At 36.0% G+C, this 18,825-nt stretch overlaps 1 protein-coding gene across 6 annotated transcripts in view; it reads left to right on the top strand.

The window, feature by feature from the left end:
• WWP1 (WW domain containing E3 ubiquitin protein ligase 1) overlaps positions 1–18,825 on the top strand; it is a 117,458-nt gene that overhangs the window by 73,583 nt on the left and 25,050 nt on the right. For all 6 annotated transcript variants that reach the window (XM_057532204.1, XM_057532202.1, XM_057532199.1 and 3 more), the window contains 7 exons: positions 8,289–8,384; positions 9,727–9,901; positions 11,778–11,832; positions 11,917–12,001; positions 12,135–12,263; positions 16,804–16,879; positions 16,987–17,058. In XM_057532204.1, coding sequence (XP_057388187.1) covers positions 8,289–8,384; positions 9,727–9,901; positions 11,778–11,832; positions 11,917–12,001; positions 12,135–12,263; positions 16,804–16,879; positions 16,987–17,058 — 688 coding nt within the window. The remainder of the gene's footprint in view (positions 1–8,288; positions 8,385–9,726; positions 9,902–11,777; positions 11,833–11,916; positions 12,002–12,134; positions 12,264–16,803; positions 16,880–16,986; positions 17,059–18,825) is intronic.

The raw sequence follows: 18,825 nt of genomic DNA, 5'->3' as shown, positions 1-18,825 counted from the left end.
GTTTCATTCTCAGTGGAGCTAACTGCACGTTCTGATTTCTAACATCCATAAACGAGTAAACTGAACTCAGGAAATGGTATTTTGTTACAGCTTGAGTTGAGCGTTGGCGGAAGCAAGCTATGTAGTACTGAAGAATAAACAGTCCTCTGAAGAATTTTGTATACCTGCTAAAAGTTTGGGAGTTTTTTCCTGAAAACCATGAATAAACATTGAAGAATTTTAAGCAGGGGAGTGCCACAGTCATATTTGCATTTTAGTAAAATTATTCTAGGAGTGGTATAGACAGATTAGGAGTTAAGGGACAAGCTAGAATAGCAGCTAGGCTGTTTCATAAATGAGAGAAGTGGGCACATTCCTGTTTAAAGTGGTAAGTACATAAACTTAATTCTGTGTGGCCAAGTACATGCTTCAGCGTGCCTGTAGCCACCGTATGTGATCTTTGCATTAGGAGAATTTTGTAGGGATCTAGATGAGTGATTTTCAAATTGCAAGTTGCAGCCTATTAACAGATTGTGACCAGCATTTGAAAACATAATAAAGTAAGTCAACATGGACTAGCATGGAAAACTGAAGTGTGTTAGGTAAACATTGTTTTGGGAAAGTTTGTTTTTCTGATGTGTGCTTGTGTGTATAAAATCTGTAGGTAAATAGCAGTCTAGGGTGAACAGAGGCATTTAGGTAAAGTGTATTCTTACTCTGTGAGCTGTTACCTAGAAGGTTGAGATGCTACTTATCCAGGTGAGAAGTAAAAACAGCCTGCACTAAGGTAGATGCTAGTCTCCTGGGGCAACGTTACGATGGGTGTGGTAATTAGCTGTGGGAGGTAGAGTCGGAGGGTGGAGGCAAGGGTGACCCCTCTGGCTTATGCAGCACTTGGCTTGTGTGACCATCTGAGCCAGCAGTTTCCAATCCACGTCATCTTCCCTCTTTCCTCAACAATCTTCTTAGTTCCCGTGTGTCCGCTCCTGGGTAACTTACTTGGCTAACTACACAGTACATTCGTAGGTGCTAGAATCATGAGTATGCTGAAGGAATCGTATTCCAGCCCAAGTGAGTGTTATGCCAAGCATGGTCTTAACCTAGAGCCCTTTGCTTGTGCTCTGACTGTTGTGCAGAGTGTTATTCCTCAGATATCTGCGTGTCTCTGCTCAAATGTTACCTTGCTCCAGAGGCCTTTCCCAATTCCCTCTGTCCAAATCAGGTCCCTCTGTCCCCATCCCCTGCCTTATTTTTTCCCAACCTTCTGTTATGAAAATTTATAAACACGCAGAAAAATTTAAAGAATTTTACAGTGAACACCCATATATCTATCTACCACTAGGTTCTGTAGTTGACATTTTACTCTGCTTGCTTTATCACACATCTCTTCATCTCTTCATTTGTCTAATGTTTAAATATAATTTCCTGATAACTAAGTTGCAGATACCAGTACATTTTGCCCCTCGAAACTTTGGCTTGCATATCGGTAACTAGAATTCAATATTTGCTTAAAGATTTTTTGGTAAAATTTACATAGAAGGAAATGCATGAGTCTTAAATGTGCCATTTTGATGAGTTTTGACAAATGCTCAGTTGTCACACCTTTATTAACACTAGAGTATTATCATCACCTCAGAAGGTTCTCTCAAGCTTTCAGTCAATCCCTGTCCCTACTTTGAGGGAGGCAACCACTGTTCCTCCCTAAAAGCTTTTTTCCACAATAGATTATAGATTCGTTTTCCCTGTTGTAGAACTTAACATAAATGGAATCAGTATGTACTCTTTTGAGTAGGGTTCTTTAAATCAGCATGATGTTATTTGTATTACTTCTCTTTATAATACTTAAATCACCATGAGACATACATTTGTGTGTTTTTGTCAGTTTTCTCTCCACTAGACTGAAAAGGGGGCTTTATTTTGTCCATTTCTGTATTCCTCGTGCCTAAAACTATGCCTGCCATGTAGCAGGTACTCAATAAATATTTATAAGTGAATTAGTGCTTGATTAAATGATTTTGAGTGAGTGAGCAATTTGGCAAAGGCCCTGGCTTGTAAATGCTTCGGAGGAAATGGTTAACAAGGTTGAAAGCTGCTGAAAATTCAAGTGAGATAAGAACTGAAAGGCACCCATTGAATTTAGCAACAAAGAGATTATTTATTGTTGATCTTTGACAGAATGATTTCTGGGAAATAGAGCTGTATTCAGACTGCTATGTGATGGAGTGAATGGAAGGGATGGAAGTGTGATAGAAAACTCTTTGAAAGAGTGAGAACTAATGCATAAAACTTTTTCCCTGTGAACACACAGGGAGAGAGGAGTGTTTGGTAGAAGCGAGCAAGAAAATATACAGTATTGAGGAGTAGTTTTTTGCTTTAAAAAATGGCAGTGACCTAAAGGGTGTTGAGTTGCTGATGGGCAGGAGCCAGGAGAGAGATTGGCAAGCCGTACAGGAGAGAGGGGAAGCTGTTGATCGTGGTTTATGAGAAGGCAAGTCTTACCACCTACCCCATTATCCAAGTTTGAAACCAGTAGTTATCCAATCAGCAACTAAATTCTATCATTTTTATTGTAATATGTTTAACAAAATTCTTCCACATTTATTATTATTATTATTTTAACAAGGTCTTTCTTCAGCAGTAGGTTTTAGAAATTTATGAGACAGGGAGGCTACATCTGAATACTAGGAAGGGAGAGTAGTATGGTTGAAGGTGTGGTGTAGCGGTTATAAATTAGCACTTATCCCCATGAAATTAAAGAATTCTACTGAGAAGTCTCATCAGTCAACCTGGTAATTTGCAACTATTTGAGGGGTACTCATGAATTTCCACTGCAGGGATAATCTAGTCTCTGGCCAGTTGCAGCCCATCACTTTTATAGGACCCCCGGGTACAGCTCTAGTTGGCTGTCACTGTGAGTCTCCCACACCAAGCCTGAGACCACGCCCCTTTATCCCTGTACCGCCTTTTTCCCCTGCCAGCACCTTCCTTCCTCATTGCTGCCCAAGGCCTGCTCTGGTCACCACCCACACACTGGGGACTCATTCTTGGCAACCATCATGCCCCCAAAGGTAGACTCTCACTCTGGGAGTGAAAATTCAGCAAGTTGCCTCCCCGTGGATCGGCTGCCAGGGCAGGAGAGAAAAGCACACTGGGATCCTAGAGTCACTGGGTCAGGTGGTGAAACTGACCAGGCTCCTCCCATGTGGGCTAGGAGTTCTTTGTCCCAAGAATGTTGTCAGCAGAGGGCAACTGGGTACGTGGCATGTCCACAGCCTGGGATGCCCTACCCCAGGAAGACAGGGTGGGGCATGACAGGAGTTTTTGCTCTTATTATGTAAGTTCCTACATAATGTTCTTGATTTTTCCTTTTGGCCCACAAAGCCTAAAATATTTACTATCTAGCACTTTACAGAAGAAGTTTGCCTACCCTTGATCTAGTGAATAGAATGTAGAAAATTATAAAGATGATATCCAGAAGTAGTTCTGAATATGATGTGTGTTGCAAGCAATTTAGTTTGAGAAAGATAAATTCTCTTTGGAGCAAAAACACTGAAATCTGGAAGTGATCCCCTGTTTTGGAAAAATTAAGAACCAGTGGCTAGAATTACGCTTGGAACCTAAGTGCTTACTGAATATTGAATATTAAATTAGAAATATTTGCAACTAAGGATAAAACTAGAAAATGGCTTCATAACCCATTTTATGGATGGTATACTTGGTTATATTTATTTTTTCCCCTAATTTAAAATTTGTTTCTGATCACAAAACTAAGACATGACCAAATAAAACATTTAAATGATAACAGAAACCTTTAAAGTACCCCTTAAGCTTACCACAGAGAGAGTGATGTCTAAATATTATTCCAGCGGCATATATTTGAGAGCTTCTCTCGGTCATTGTTCTAGGCACTGGGTGTTCAGAGGGGCAGGAGACCCTAAGACTCTGCTGCTGTGGAGCTTGTGTTACAACAGGCTGACCAGCAGTGGCCTTACATTAAAAACCTACTCAATAATGTCAGATAGCGACAGGTTCTATGAGAGGAAGGATAAAAGTAGGTGAAAAGGATAAAGAGAAACTATGTAAATCACTATTTTGCAAAGACTTGTAGAATTATTTTAAGAAAATGGAATCACACTCTACATACTGTTTTTCAGTTGCTTTTTAAAACTTGGTCATATTTCCATGTCAGTACAAGTAGGTGCACACATTCACCAAATACTAATAAATGTTTAGTAAGCATCTCTTCTGTGGCAGACACTGTGCTATGTGCTATTAGTACACTGATGAGCAATAGAGATCAAGGCCCAAGCTTCGTGAAGCTTTTGGTCTAAATGTGTAGGTTTACCTTAATCCTTTTGAATGGGTTTATAGTATTTCCTTTTGTATTAATTATTGCTGTGTAACAAATTACCCTAAAATTTAGCAATTTACAACAACAAACATAATCTTACACAGTTTCTGAGGCTCAGGAATCTGGAAGTGGCTTAGCCGGGTGCTTTTGTGCAGTGTCGTGCATGAGGTTGCAGTCATCTGGAGGATGTCTAAGTGGAGCTGACTTTGCAAATCCAAGAGAGCTGAATTCTGGCCTGTCAGTGGGAAAAGCCAAGTCTACGCATTGGTGCTCCCAGAAGGCCCAGGAATTGGCAGCATCAGATACCTTTGGAAGTGGCTGTGAAGACAGCACTGTAAACAGCAAGATTGTTTGAAAGTCACGTTGAGAAATGAATCCCTACTTTTCCTCCTTGCAGCTAGGACTGCTACCTTGCCTAGGGGTTTCTTCTCTGGAGGTTCTCTGCATTTGGAACACCAGGCACAATTGAGGGCAAGGTACTGTACTACACCAGGGGACATAAGTGAACCTTTATGATGTTAATAATTGAATAAAGTTATAAGTGAATTTCCAAGCCCACATCCTTCTTTCATACCCAAATCCCAAAATACTGACAACCAGGATTTTACTATTCCACCCAGGAGACTGGAAGTGTCTTCTGTCGAAGGAACCCCCCCCCCCAAAGACTAAAATACTGATAATCTGTTTGTTCGCCAACAAAATAGCCTCATTATATCGCCCTTCAATTAATTCCACAATCCACAAGCCCCACCCACAAAGCTCCTGGTCAATTTTTTTGGTGCCCTACTCATTAGACATCTGAGGGAAACCTTTTAATGTGAAGGGTAAAGATCAAAACAAACAACCTAGAAAATGCTCTTGAAGAAAACAGACTATTTTAATATTCTCAGAGGGACAAGAGTAGATGTAACATATTAAGGAAGAATGAGGTTTGTAAAAAGCTCTTGGAAATCTAATTCACTGGAAGATGTGGCTAATAAAGGTAAATGAATTTCCCAGAAAGTAGAACAAACATAAATTTATAAAGTAAAAGAAATAAAATAGAAAAATTAGAGGACCAGTTCAGAAGGTCTGATAAGAGAAGTTCCAGAAAGAGAAAATAGGAGGAAATATTTAACAAAATAACCAAAAATAACCCACCTTTTACAAGCAAGAAGGAGGAACTTCCTTATGGAAAGGGCTCACCAAAACTCAGGATAATAAGTGAAAATAAATCTATATTAAGATAACTTGTTATGAAAATTTTAGTACATTGGGGCCAAAGAAAAAAATCATAAACATTTCCAGAGATTTTTAAAAAAATGGAAAAAAAGCAAATCTCATAATCATCAGAACAGCATTAGACTTTTCAGAATCAACACAAGAAGCTAGGAGACAATATGCCTTAAATGCTGAGGGAAATTATATTCAGCCTAGAATTCTGAATCTAGTCTCACTGTTAGTGTGTACACAGAATAAATACATTTCAGACATCCTAGGTTTCCAAAAGTTTACTTCCCATGTAAGTTTACTTTCTGAGGAAGCTACCAGGATGCATGTTCCTCCAAATTTAGGTAAGTCGAAGTGAAGGACGTGGGATCCAAGTGAAAGGAGTTACCAGCAAGATGATGAGAGGAAAGCTTGATGGCAGGTGTGACTGATAAAATACCCAATGAGCTTGAATATTTTGAGAGTAGATTTATGCAACTAGAAAAGTATTTGTAGTTAAATTAATAAGTACGAAGAAAATAAGGAAATGGGAGGAAAGGAGACAAAGAAATCATGGTGTGGTCACATAGCTCAGCTGTCAGGAGGGTTTACACAGTCATAATAATTATAAGGGAAGGACACAGCCTATGTGTGTATTTGGAACAGTTGGAAGGAGGGTCCAGGTTACAGTGTATATGCGTACATCTGTGCAGGAAAGAGACTTAACAGCTTTACCTTTCATAGTGAGAAATCAATAAATTATGCTTGAAATTAAATTAGTAGAGTAGTAAGCTTGTTAATAAGAAAAAAGAGGTAAATACTAAAAGAATTGGCTAAAACAGTTGAAAATGTGGCCTTTGGGGAGTAGAAAATGAGATTAGGGGACAGTAGGCACTATTGCTTTATTGTAATGAACCTCATAGACTATCTGATTGTTTAAACTGTGTGGAGGTTACATAATTATGTAACTGTGAGATATATATTAAATAGTATGTGAAAGTATATATAATTTTGATAAAAATTAAAGCTAAATTAAAAGTAGTAAAGAACATTTGTAAAGAAAGGTTGGAAACCAGGAAATTTTGATATAGAATAGCAGTACAAATTCAAGAACTGATTATAGGAATTAATACCTAAAAATAGTAAAAGTACCATTATCAGGAAGTTCTTGAAACTTGATATATTTTTTAGGTATTTGTTTTTGGCTGTTAAGCTTTCCTACAAATCAGTAACCCACTGGTATGTGTCCTAGGTATTCCAGAAATGTGTTTAAAATGAAATTCCATATTTAAATCTTGCCTTCCCATGAACATTTATTATTATATAAAAACATATGAAGTAAATCTGAAATTTCAGGTTATTATTTTTAGTAAAATACTTATGAGGAATATCTAAATTTTTGTAGTTACAGGATAGCATGAATGTTCCAGTGTAGGATTTTATACCACTGTTTCATAATAGATAATTTTAATAATCTATATGATCCTGAATCGGTTGTGAACTTGGGCATCTTTATTGTTCATGGTTACTATTTAAGCTTGTTTTGGCTAATGTTTGTCAGATGCAGTTTAAACAAATGATTATTTTTTGCATGCCATTTAAAATATGTATGTATGTGTACACCTTGTTAGGGAATAACTTTAATACGTATGGTCATTGTGTAGGAAAATAATTTAAAAATTAAAGGCCTCTCTAATCAAAAAGAAGTCAAATTAAATTGGATCCTTGTGTTTAAGAGAAAGGAAAATATTTTCCATTTATTCTACTTTCAGGTGAAAACAAGAATATTAAACTCAGAAATACCAGGTTTTTATTGTGTATGTTTAAAATTTTTCTTCTATACCATTTTAAGGAAAGACTGGAAAGGAAGAAACGGGGATCACAGAGGAGAAAATGAGGGTGGGGAAAATAAGAGATTGAGTGTCTTTGAGATAGAACAGAAAAAGATAAAATTGGATGTCCATAAACTCAGAGGCTTACCAAAGACAAGAGAGGGATAGATGTGCACAAAAAGAAGACACTGTATGCAGATAGAAGAAAGAATTTTGATGGAGCTGTGTCACCACATACTTTAAGGAGATTTCTGCTAAAATCTTTTAGATGTGTATTTCTTAAATTGCAAAAATGGATATTACTTCATTGACATTTTGTGCTCTTGGCATGACGTTAGGCTGAAAGTTCCTCTGCTATTGATTAAATTTCTGTTTTCTGATGATTTGGAATTCTGTAAATTAGTAACTTTTAAAAACTTTACATATTATTCTGTCTTCCTCTGCTAACTGTACTTACTGAGTTGGCAGTACTGTTGATGAAAGGTGAATAATTAAGAACTTAAAAGGCACAATAGGGACTTACCTGGTGGTGCAGTGGTTAAGACTCCACACTCCCAATGCAGGGGGCCGGAGTTCCATCCCTGGTCAGGGAACTAGATCCCACATGCATGTCTCAACTAAGAGTTCACATGCCACAACTAAGGAGCCTACGTGCCTCAACTAAGGAGTCCTCAAGCCACAACTGAGGAGCCCACCTGCTGCAACTAAGACCCAGTGCAACCAAATAAATAAATAAATACATACATAAATAAATAAATATTTTTTTTAAAAAAGATATCTTCTTTTAAAAAAGCACAATAATTGAGAAAAGAAACAATTTTATGTATATATGTGACCTTTTAAAGTAAAACTTATCTGTAATTTTTTGGATTATAAGAAGGAACCATTTTTCAGATTGTCTTAGTTTGCTATCTTTTATTTTTGCTTTTTCATTGAAGGTGGGAACAGAGAAAAGATCCTCATGGTAGAACCTATTATGTGGATCATAACACTAGAACGACCACATGGGAGAGGCCACAACCTTTACCTCCAGGGTAATGTAGCATCTTATGCATCTTCAGTTTTATACATGTAATTTTAAAAGTTTATTTAATACAACATAAAATGATTCATTCTACATGTTATGTTTCCTTGATTTGCTTTTGTGAATAATGAATGTTCAGTAGATGAGATTTGTTACATTGTGTCTCTTTTACAGTTAGTCTGAAGGGCTTCCAAGAGATTGTCAAACATTGGCATGAGTTTACTGAGAGTAGTTGCAGAATTTTGATCTAATATCAGTCCTTGTTATTTTTTAAGGAATGAAAGTCATATTTAGGATAGTTTATATGTATGGTTCTCCATAGATAGGGATCTAAACTATGCTATTGAATGACACTTATGTAATAAATGTTAGTGTCATTCAAAATTATTGTCTAAAAGATTGCTGCAAGTAAAATTGTATTACATTATGACTAAAGTTATAGAGGGTTTTAAATGAAGAAGCATTTCTATTACATACTAAATAAAGTTTATGCTCTTAAGCGGTCATTCAAGGCCATTCACAAACTGTCCTTCCAGATGCAACTCAGGGTCCACCAATATAAAACATATTCAAAGTCCAGAAAATTCAGGACAAGAACTATGTTATTTTTGTGAGATTGGTTGCTGAAAGGATACTGAAATCATATAAATTAATGACACAGATTGGCTTAAGGTGAACTAAACTCTGGAGGATGGGGAGAATTCTGGCTGGTAGAGAAGGGCATTCTGTTTGAGGGGATATTAAAACAAAGTCATGACAGAATGAAACATATGACACATTTGGGACCAGCAAGTAATTGATTTGGCTCTCATATGGGTCCCTTGAAAGACCTTAAGGGAGGTAAGGCTGAAATGGTGAATGGGTTCATTTTTATGCCATGCCAGGGAACGGTGATAGGTGGAACGGCATGCCTCGATCTGCACTTTAGTTCAGCAGCAGTGTAACCGTGAAAGGTAGGTTAAAAAGCCATGTAAGTTGAGTTAAAACCCTTTACATGGGCAGGAATGATAGAGGCAGATTGCTAGGTATACAGTAAACACTCAGTAAATGTTTATCAAAAAAAGAGGGAGAAAGGATAGTCATACTGTTACTGTTCAGTCTATGGCCTCTTTTTTTAGACAGCCCTTAGAAATCATATAGGGAAGAATGGGAAGGTAGTTTAGCTAAAATAGATAGCAAGTTACGTGTTCATAATTTTTCTGAGGAATATCAGTATTTACATTCTTTTAAACTTAGCTCTTGGACTTGATTTTTAAATTATTTGAAGTATTACCTAACTACTTTCCAGTTTCTTATAGTAAGAGATTATTGTTTATTTTCATTTTTACTATTGCTTATTTTATGTTTGGTAGTTGGGAAAGAAGAGTTGATGATCGGGGAAGAGTTTATTATGTGGATCATAACACCAGGACAACCACCTGGCAGCGGCCTACCATGGAATCTGTGCGGAATTTTGAACAGTGGCAGTCTCAGCGGAACCAACTGCAGGGAGCTATGCAGCAGTTCAACCAACGATACCTCTACTCGGTAATTAGGAAATTATACGATGTTAATACAGCTTTTCCTCCAAGCATTTGCCCTTTTCTATCTTGGTGATTTTTCTTAAATGTTATAGATTACAAGGTGTTTTTTAGTTGATCTTTAGTAAATAATTAGCATTTCTGATATACATAAGCACTTTTAAGTTTTTTTTAAATTCTAGTTTACTATCATAACTATACAATCAGGTTTTTGTCCTTATTAAGTGGTAGTTTCATAAATGCACTTTCTTAATAAAATAACTTGTCTTTACCAGTTCCCAGTCTTCTATTTTTAGTTATAATCATTTGGTTTGCTTTAAACAAAACCAGTTACCTCCTGATTTTACTTAAGGCCAGTCTTGCCATATTCCAGCTCTTCTGATTCCCACCCCAGATTCTCAGAAATGCTTTCATCTGTTTTGGCCCACCAAATATATATTCTTGGGATTGGAGGTAGTTTTGTCCAAAAAAAAATCTAATGCTGTCTGAAAATTTGACCAATTGGTGATCTGTTTATTGCCATAAGCAAATATCCACAAGAATGGGGGGTGGAGGGGACTTCTGTTAAATAGGTTTGTTTGCAAGAAGTAGAAAATATAAATTTTAAGTTCTGGGCATCTCTAGATAATGTTTTGAGGCAACTTGAAACCCCAAAATGTAGAAAGGAATTAGGAAAGATACAAAAAGAAAACTTAACTCTTCAGAATCCTACCTCAGGATGGCTCATTCAACTCCACTTTCTTCGGAGGTTAAATAATTTCTTACTTGCAGGTTGATCCACTCTCCTGGTTGTCTATAGCCGGCAGAGAGAGAGTGGGCCAACTCAGCTTACACAGCATCTTGTGCTGTAAGTTGCTGGTTCTTTAGCAACTTAGACAGAAGTCTGTGGTCAGGTTCCATCGTTAGCTGTATATAGTAAACAAATTATGTACTGTGTGTGTTTGTTTTGGTTGGACTTTGTTGTATATATGAAAACCTTGGGGAAACAGGGCAGAATTAGGCAAGTTGTGTATCAGAAGTGTGTTCTACACATAACAGAACATCTTTAGACAGATTGAGGTTTATTATCTAAATAATATTGAGTACAATTAACAGTATCTATTACAAGGTTATAAAATGTTTATCAAGATACATACACTTTATCATTAAGAAATGATTTTTCAGGTAATGATTTTTATATTTGACATTCTTTAAAAACTGATGGTAAAATGTTTATATTTTCTTTTGAATATATTTCTGGGTTGTAATAATGTGTACGTATTAATGTATGTATGAATATATAAAAGATATTAATACTAAGGTAAAAGTTTATTTGTATAAAGATAATACTGGTGTTTAATATTATTTATTAATAGGCATTTGTTTTAAAGAGAACTGTGATAATTATTTTATTTTTAAACAAATAATGTTACCTCATTTTAACAATTTTCTTTTCTTTTTTTTTTTTTTTCTTCCATTTTTAAAGAATTTGTTACAATATTGCTTCTGTTTTATGTTTTGGTTTTTTGGTGGCGAGGCATGGTTAGCTACCCGACCAGGGATCCAACCCACACCCCCTAACACTACAATTTTCTATATGCTCTTTTCTCATGTCGTTTCACTCCTGTGGACTATTATGGAAGGGCTAAGAGATTAAAGTACTGATGTCGATATATTATTTCTAAATCATTTTAGAAAAACTATTAATTTTATCACTTAATTGACTCCTCTTAACTCATGACATTTTTAGGACTTTGTGTCTTGAAATTACTATATTCACATTCCTTTATCGTGTTTTTTAGAAAATTACTATAAAATGTGATTCTGCCAAGTGCTTAAGTTTATGCTTTTATATTAAAAACCTGATTTTTAAATTTCTCCTCCCAACCCTTTTCTCCAATTAGGCTTCAATGTTAGCTGCAGAAAATGACCCATATGGGCCTTTGCCACCAGGCTGGGGTAAGCTAATATGTTGTTGGTAAAAATATCTGAAATGTATATATAGCAAATAGTTATTAAATGCTACGCTCGCTCTGTTTTTAGAAAAAAGAGTGGATTCAACAGACAGAGTTTACTTTGTGAATCATAACACAAAAACAACCCAGTGGGAGGATCCCAGAACTCAAGGGTATGTATGTATATACTGCAGCCTTACTTAAGTGATCTTACACATGTCTGAAGATGGAATCAAGTAAACCTTGATTCAGACATTTTTAGCACCTAGAAAATGATCGCCTTGTGATTGTAACTTTATCTTTTAGCTTACAGAATGAAGAACCCCTGCCAGAAGGCTGGGAAATTAGGTATACCCGGGAAGGCGTTAGGTACTTTGTTGATCATAATACAAGAACAACAACATTCAAAGATCCTCGCAATGGGAAGTCATCTGTGTAAGTGAAGTTCTTAAATGCTGTTTAATGAGGATATAAAGTTTCACTTCTAATTTAGTGTCAAGTTTAGCAACAAATTTTACTTTGTGTATTAAGAAAGTCTACACAAGTAATACCCTAGTATACCTGCCTTTGCTCTACTTTATTACAGAATGGATTTGTGGCACATAATTCCTTAATAAGAACAATAGCAAATATTTAGTGATTACTATGTGCCAAGGATTCTTCTAAGCACTTTATATAAATTAGCTTTTTATCTTCCAAAACTTCCTTGAGGTAGATGCTGTTATTTTCCAAGTGTAGAAACTGAGGCTTAGGGAGCATAACTAACTTATGCAAAATCATGACGGCAAGTAATGGAAGTGGTTACAAACCAAGGCAGTCTGTCCGCAGAGTCTGCGCTCTTAACAGTGATATCTTTGCATCACTAAGAAAGTAGAAGCAGCCATAAAGTTTTTTACAAATTCCTACCATTACATCTATCTACCTATCAGTATCTGTCTTCCCTCTTCATTCTAAAGATGAACTGTCATTGTTCCTATCAAAGGCCAGTCCCTCTGGTGACACACTAGATCTTTCCCCCTCTTTTCCAATTAACTGCTCCATCAGTGATCATGTTTCTATCCTCCATCTTTCTCTGATGAATTATTCTCATCATCTGTTAATTCTCTTAGATTGAAAATGAACAAGTAGAAAGCCATAACTCTTCAACTTATAAATCCATTCAGTGAAAATTCATTTTTATTGCCACCCTTTACAAGAAAACTAACTGAAGGAGTTGTCTCTATACTGCTGTTTCTGATTTCTCTCAGACCGACAACAAGGAAGTTTCACTGACCCTGACCTTACTAAGGGCACCAGTGACCTCCACATAGTTGAGGGGTTGTTTTGCAGTTCTCTTTTGACACAATAAGGAGGATTTGACAAAAATTTCTCTCTCCTGGCAAAAGTATCAATAGTACAGGGACTCAACTTTCATGATTTCCTTCTGCCTTTTTGGTCTTACTTCTTCCTCTGTTTTTTGGGGTCCTCCTTTTCAGCCTGTTAACATTGAAGTACCCAGAGCTCTGTCCTTAGATCTCTTTTCTTTTCTGTCCGTGCTCATTCTCTTGGTGAATCTTATCCAGTGTCATGCTTTTAAAAACATTTCTATATGCTGATGACTCACAAATGTTATCTCTAGCTTTTCACTTTTCACTTGAAATTTTATTTCGTATATTCAGCTGCTTACTTGATAACTCTGTTCATAACTCTTTCCTGATAACTGCCATCAATCAGGCTTGTTCTACCTGGGATATTTCCATCTCAGTTGAAGGCAACTCCACTCTTAGGTGTGCTTGAGCCAGAAATCTTGGACTTATCCTTGACTACTCTTTCTCTCTTACTCACGTACAGTCCATCAAGAGCTCCAGTTACCGCACCTTCAGAAGGTGTCCAGGACCAGCTGTGTCTCGCTACATCCGCTGCCACCACTTTGGTCCAAGCTGCCACGCTCTCTCACTTGGAGTGGTGCCTCTAAGTATTGCTCTGCTTTCTACCCACGCCTCATGTAATACTATTCTCCATAAAGCAGCAAGACTTTTTAATTTTTTTCTTTTAATTTAGGTAAAAAGTTATTCCTTTGCAGAAAACCCTTCAGTGGTTTCCATCTCAATCAGAGTGAAAAGCAAAGTACTTATAGTGGCCTCCAAGCCCTTATGGCATCTGACCCCTATTATCTCTTCAACCTCATCTCTGATACTTCTTCTCATTCACTCTGCTTCAGCTTCCCTGGCCACTTAGCTGTACCTCAGATATCTGAGGCTTCCACATCTGGGCTTTCATTTCCTCTGCTTGGTATTCTGTTTCCCTCAATATTGTCTATATGGCTTATGCCCACCATGTTTTTGCTCAAATACTGCTTTATCTGTGAACACTACTCTGTTTACTCTTTTCACAATTTAAAAATTCTTCCCCACTTCACTCCTTGTCCTTTTTACACTGCCTTTTCTTCCTTCTTGAGGAGTGGGAGTAGTGAGATATTTATCCCCTTCTAACACTAAATATATATTGATAGTATACTTATTCATTCTGTTTCTTGTCTGTCTCCTTCACTAGTACATAGGCTGCACAGAAACAGGTATTTTAATCTGTTTTATTAACCAATAATACTCTCACTATCTAGAATAGTGCCAGGTACATACTGTGCATTTTGTAAATATTTGTTGAATGAATTCACTTGAACCTGACAACAAAAGAGAACATTTTCCATCCATTCCAAAATGTTCCCTAAGACTGTGAAAGTTCTTTATGCCTCTCTCTTAGGCTATCACTCAATAGACAAAAGACCCAGGCCTTCTCAATGTGACTAGAACCTATCCCTACATGCCACCCACCCTGCTTCTTCCCTCACTGACTAGCTGAACTGGGTGACCGGATGTCACTTCTTCCTAGGAACTCAATTTTGCTTTGCTTACTCTCTCCAGTAATACTTGTTTCGATTTCAGATTAGTTTTAAGATGTGGTAGAATTTCCTTTCGTGTCTCTTCTATCTATAGAGCCTTTCTCCTCCTTGGATTTAAGAGTTGTCAAGAAGTTTTCTTTGAAATAGTCAGTAGTAGACTTTAGTATTTTATTTAACTAACTTCTTTTTTTTTTTTAATAACATAGCTTTTTATTTTTGCAATCTAATATATGGTTGAAATCTAAAATGCGGTTGAAACCATGACCTCCCAAAAAGTGTAGAAAAAGCAACATATACCATCCACAGACATATACCATCCACAGACAATTCCTGTTGCCAGTCCTGGTGTTAAAACAAAATTCAGTTTTATATTTTTATATTGTAGGTATCATGCCTACATGATGACATGTATCATGCCTGTTGGTTTTTTCCTCCCCCGCAATCTACATTCCTGCAAATCCTAATGTCAGTTTATTTTTGTTTTCTAATAATAATGTAAATCTCAATATGTTAGTGAGAATTAACCCTTTGAAATATTTTTTTTCCCCTACAGTACTCTATTAGGACTGCTGGATTATTTGAAAATCTGTCAGGTTTTTTTTAATATCTCTTTAAAATTTTTTAAAATTTTATTTTATATTGGAATACATTTGATTTACAATTTTGTGTTATTTTCAGGTGTACAGCAAAGTGATTTAGTTATACATATACATATATCTATTCTTTTTCAGATTCTTTTCCCATATAGGTTATTACAGAGTATTGAGTAGAGTTCCCTGTGCTGTACCCTTGTTGATTATCTATTTTATTTATTTATTTTTTTATATTTTTTTGCCAGGCAAAAGTATTTTTGTGTGGATTTACATTTTTTTCCCCCCAATGGAAAGGTAGCTTTAATGTGTTAAAAGGATTCTTTTGACCTCTAGCTAAATTTGGGATGTTACAGAAGTTCCCAGAAACATCTCAAAGAGAGAGATTAAACTAATTAGATTTATTTGGTATGTTGAATTACATGGGAAGCATTGTCAAATGAGTGATGATAAACCTTCTTAGGTTATTATGGGTAAATGTTATTAATATAAATGTTCTAGAAATTATATGCAGTTCCTAAAATTGGATATGTCCTGGTATAATGTTATGTCATAATTTTAGTTATTATCTTAAGATGTTATATGTTGCATAAATAACCAAATTTCGTGGTCAGTTGCATTGTAATCAGGTCTTTAACCATGCCATTTTAAGTCTTTGACATTTATATTACTCTGATGCTTTTACAAAAATGAAGATCTTCAAGAAGGTTCATAGAAAGGACTTTTTTACAAATACAGGTTTCTGATAACTTTTAAATCATACCACCAAACTGGGTAAGAAGTTACAGAATTCTCGTGGAAGACCTGATGGCTTCATAAACTGCTAACAAGAGATCAGGATCAATAAGAATTAATTACATGGGACTGAATGAACTGATGAATACGATTTATGTTTTATGACTTTTGTCTGAAATGGTACTGGCTTTTAATATTTGTTTTCCAAATATGAGGAAACCTTTCCTGTTAAGCTAACTATGACTATGTATCATATACATAAATATTTAAATTCTATCACATACTATCACTGTTTTATACATTTTTTTTTTATTTGGAGTTACCAACATATTTAATTTTGTTCCTGCTTCTCCACTCTGTTATCTGGGATTGTACCCCTTCTTCTTAAAAAAATATTTTTTACTATTACCCTTTAGTTTGTTATGCTAATGACAAATCGGTTTTTGTTTTTCTATAAATGTTTTCATTTTTTTTCCAAAAGATGCTTTTGCTTGCATACAATTCTTAAGTTTGCTGTTACATCCTTTTGGCACATTAATTAACTTTCTTTACAAAAGATCCATCCATACACATGATCTCCCTCTTTGTGTATGTTGTGTGTCCTCATTGCTCAAGTCTCTGTTGGCCCACTAAATATATCTTTACTTCTGTCCCAACAAGTAACCCTCCTGTGGTCATTTGTAGGATCCTGGTACACTCCAATTTCATACTAAATGTTAAATATCTAGCTTTATTATGAATTAACATATGGTTTGTTTTTGGTTTTTTTTAGAACTAAAGGTGGTCCACAGATTGCTTATGAACGCAGCTTTAGGTGGAAACTTGCTCACTTCCGTTATTTGTGCCAGGTACTACGGTGGTAAATAAATCTTCTGTTCATAATCATTTAGTTTTATCTTTACCCAATACATGTCCTGTAACTTACATGATATTATGATATTATTTTTGTTTTTAGTCTAATGCACTACCCAGTCATGTAAAGATCAATGTGTCCCGGCAGACATTGTTCGAAGATTCCTTTCAACAGGTAAGAAAGATGTTATCAGAATAAAATTGTACAGTCAGCCCTCTGTATCTGCAGGTACAGCATCCATGGATTCAGCCAACAGTGGATAGAAAATATTCCAGGGTGGCATGGAAGGGGGGGGACTCCAGAAAGTTTCGAAAGGCAAAATTTGAATTTTCTGCAGCCAGCAAATTCAGGCATACCTTGTTTTATTGTGCTTTACTTTGTTTCGCTTTGCAGGTACTGTGTTTTTTACAAATTGAAGGTTTATGACAGCCTTGTGTTGAGCAGGTCTCTTGGCACCATTTTTCCAACAGCATTTGCTCACTTGGTGTCTCTGTGTCACATTTTCATAATTTCTTGAAATATTCCACTTTTTCATTACTATTAATTTGTTATGGTGATCTGTGATCAGTGATCTTTGATTTACTATTGCCAAAAGATTATGACTTGCTCAGATGATAGTTAGCATTTTTTTTAACAATAAAGTATTTTTAAATTAAGGTATGTACATTGTCTTTTTAGACAAAATGCTATTGCACAGTTAATAGACTATAATACAGTGTAAACATGACTTTTATATGCACTGGGAAACCAAAAAATTCTTGTAGATTGAGTTATTTTGATATTCTCTTTATTGCAGTGGTCTAGAACCAAACCTGTAATATCTCCAAGGCATGCCTGTATTCATGTAGTGTTTATATTGTATTAGGTATTATAAGTAATTTAGAGATGATTTAAAATATATGGGAAGATATGCATAGGTTGGGCATCCTTATATTTTGGTAACTGTGGGGGTGTCCTGGAACCAATGTACCTCGGATACTGAGAGAGACTGTACAACTTGAGTCACTGTATTCTGTATATCTAAAGGGAGTTAGGGCTTAGAAATGTTAAACCATTCAGAACACAACTGTAACAATGACTACCACTTACTGAGTGTCCATTACAATAATAGTCATAATAAACCCCATCATGTATTGAGTGACTGCCATATGCTTAGCACTGGCACCTTGGATTTATCATTTCATTTACTTCATCCTCACAACATCCCTTTGAGATAGCTCCTGTTATTATCTCCATTTTGCAGGCACAGGTACCTAGGCTGAGAGACAAAATCATCCTGCCATGAATTAGATTACTAAAAGAAAGCTTAAAGAGCTTATGGAACAAGTTGACACATTTTGACACTTATTTACTTTTCTAAGACTTTATTAACTCAAACAAAAAAGACATGATAATGCTACTAAACTATTTAAAATTAGATTGGTATAGGTACTGTATTCCATTTAAATGTTCCTCTAATAATCCTAATGTTAATTCTCACCTCCTCTCGGTTTCTGTTTAAGCGTCATGATCTCAGACCTTGTCGGAGCACTCCATTTAAGATGGCAGTTCTCTGCTCACCTCCCTCACAGTGCCATTCTAGCCATTTATGGTACTTCATTCTTATTAACACTTAACACTGCCTGACACACTTCGTTTATCTCCCTTAATAGAATGAAGCTCCAAGAGATCACAGCTCTTAAATTTACTGCTGCTGTGCACAGTACCTAGAACAGTGTCTTGCACATAGCAGGTATTAATAAACATTCTGTGCATGAATAAATGAATGTAATAGGTCTATCTTTCCTGAATCATCATCTACTGAATAAAGATGAAAAGTCAAAATATTGTCAGTTCTTTTTTTTCTGGTGAGGTCGAGAATTTTTCTTCTCAGTCCTCTCCCGAAGTATTACAATGATGAACTAAAATTCCCTTTGTGTACAGGTACATAGGGACTTTTAT

Source organism: Balaenoptera acutorostrata, chromosome 17, assembly GCF_949987535.1.
Source record: "Balaenoptera acutorostrata chromosome 17, mBalAcu1.1, whole genome shotgun sequence".
NCBI lineage: Eukaryota > Metazoa > Chordata > Mammalia > Artiodactyla > Balaenopteridae > Balaenoptera > Balaenoptera acutorostrata.
This window is presented reverse-complemented; position numbering and strand designations above follow the sequence as displayed.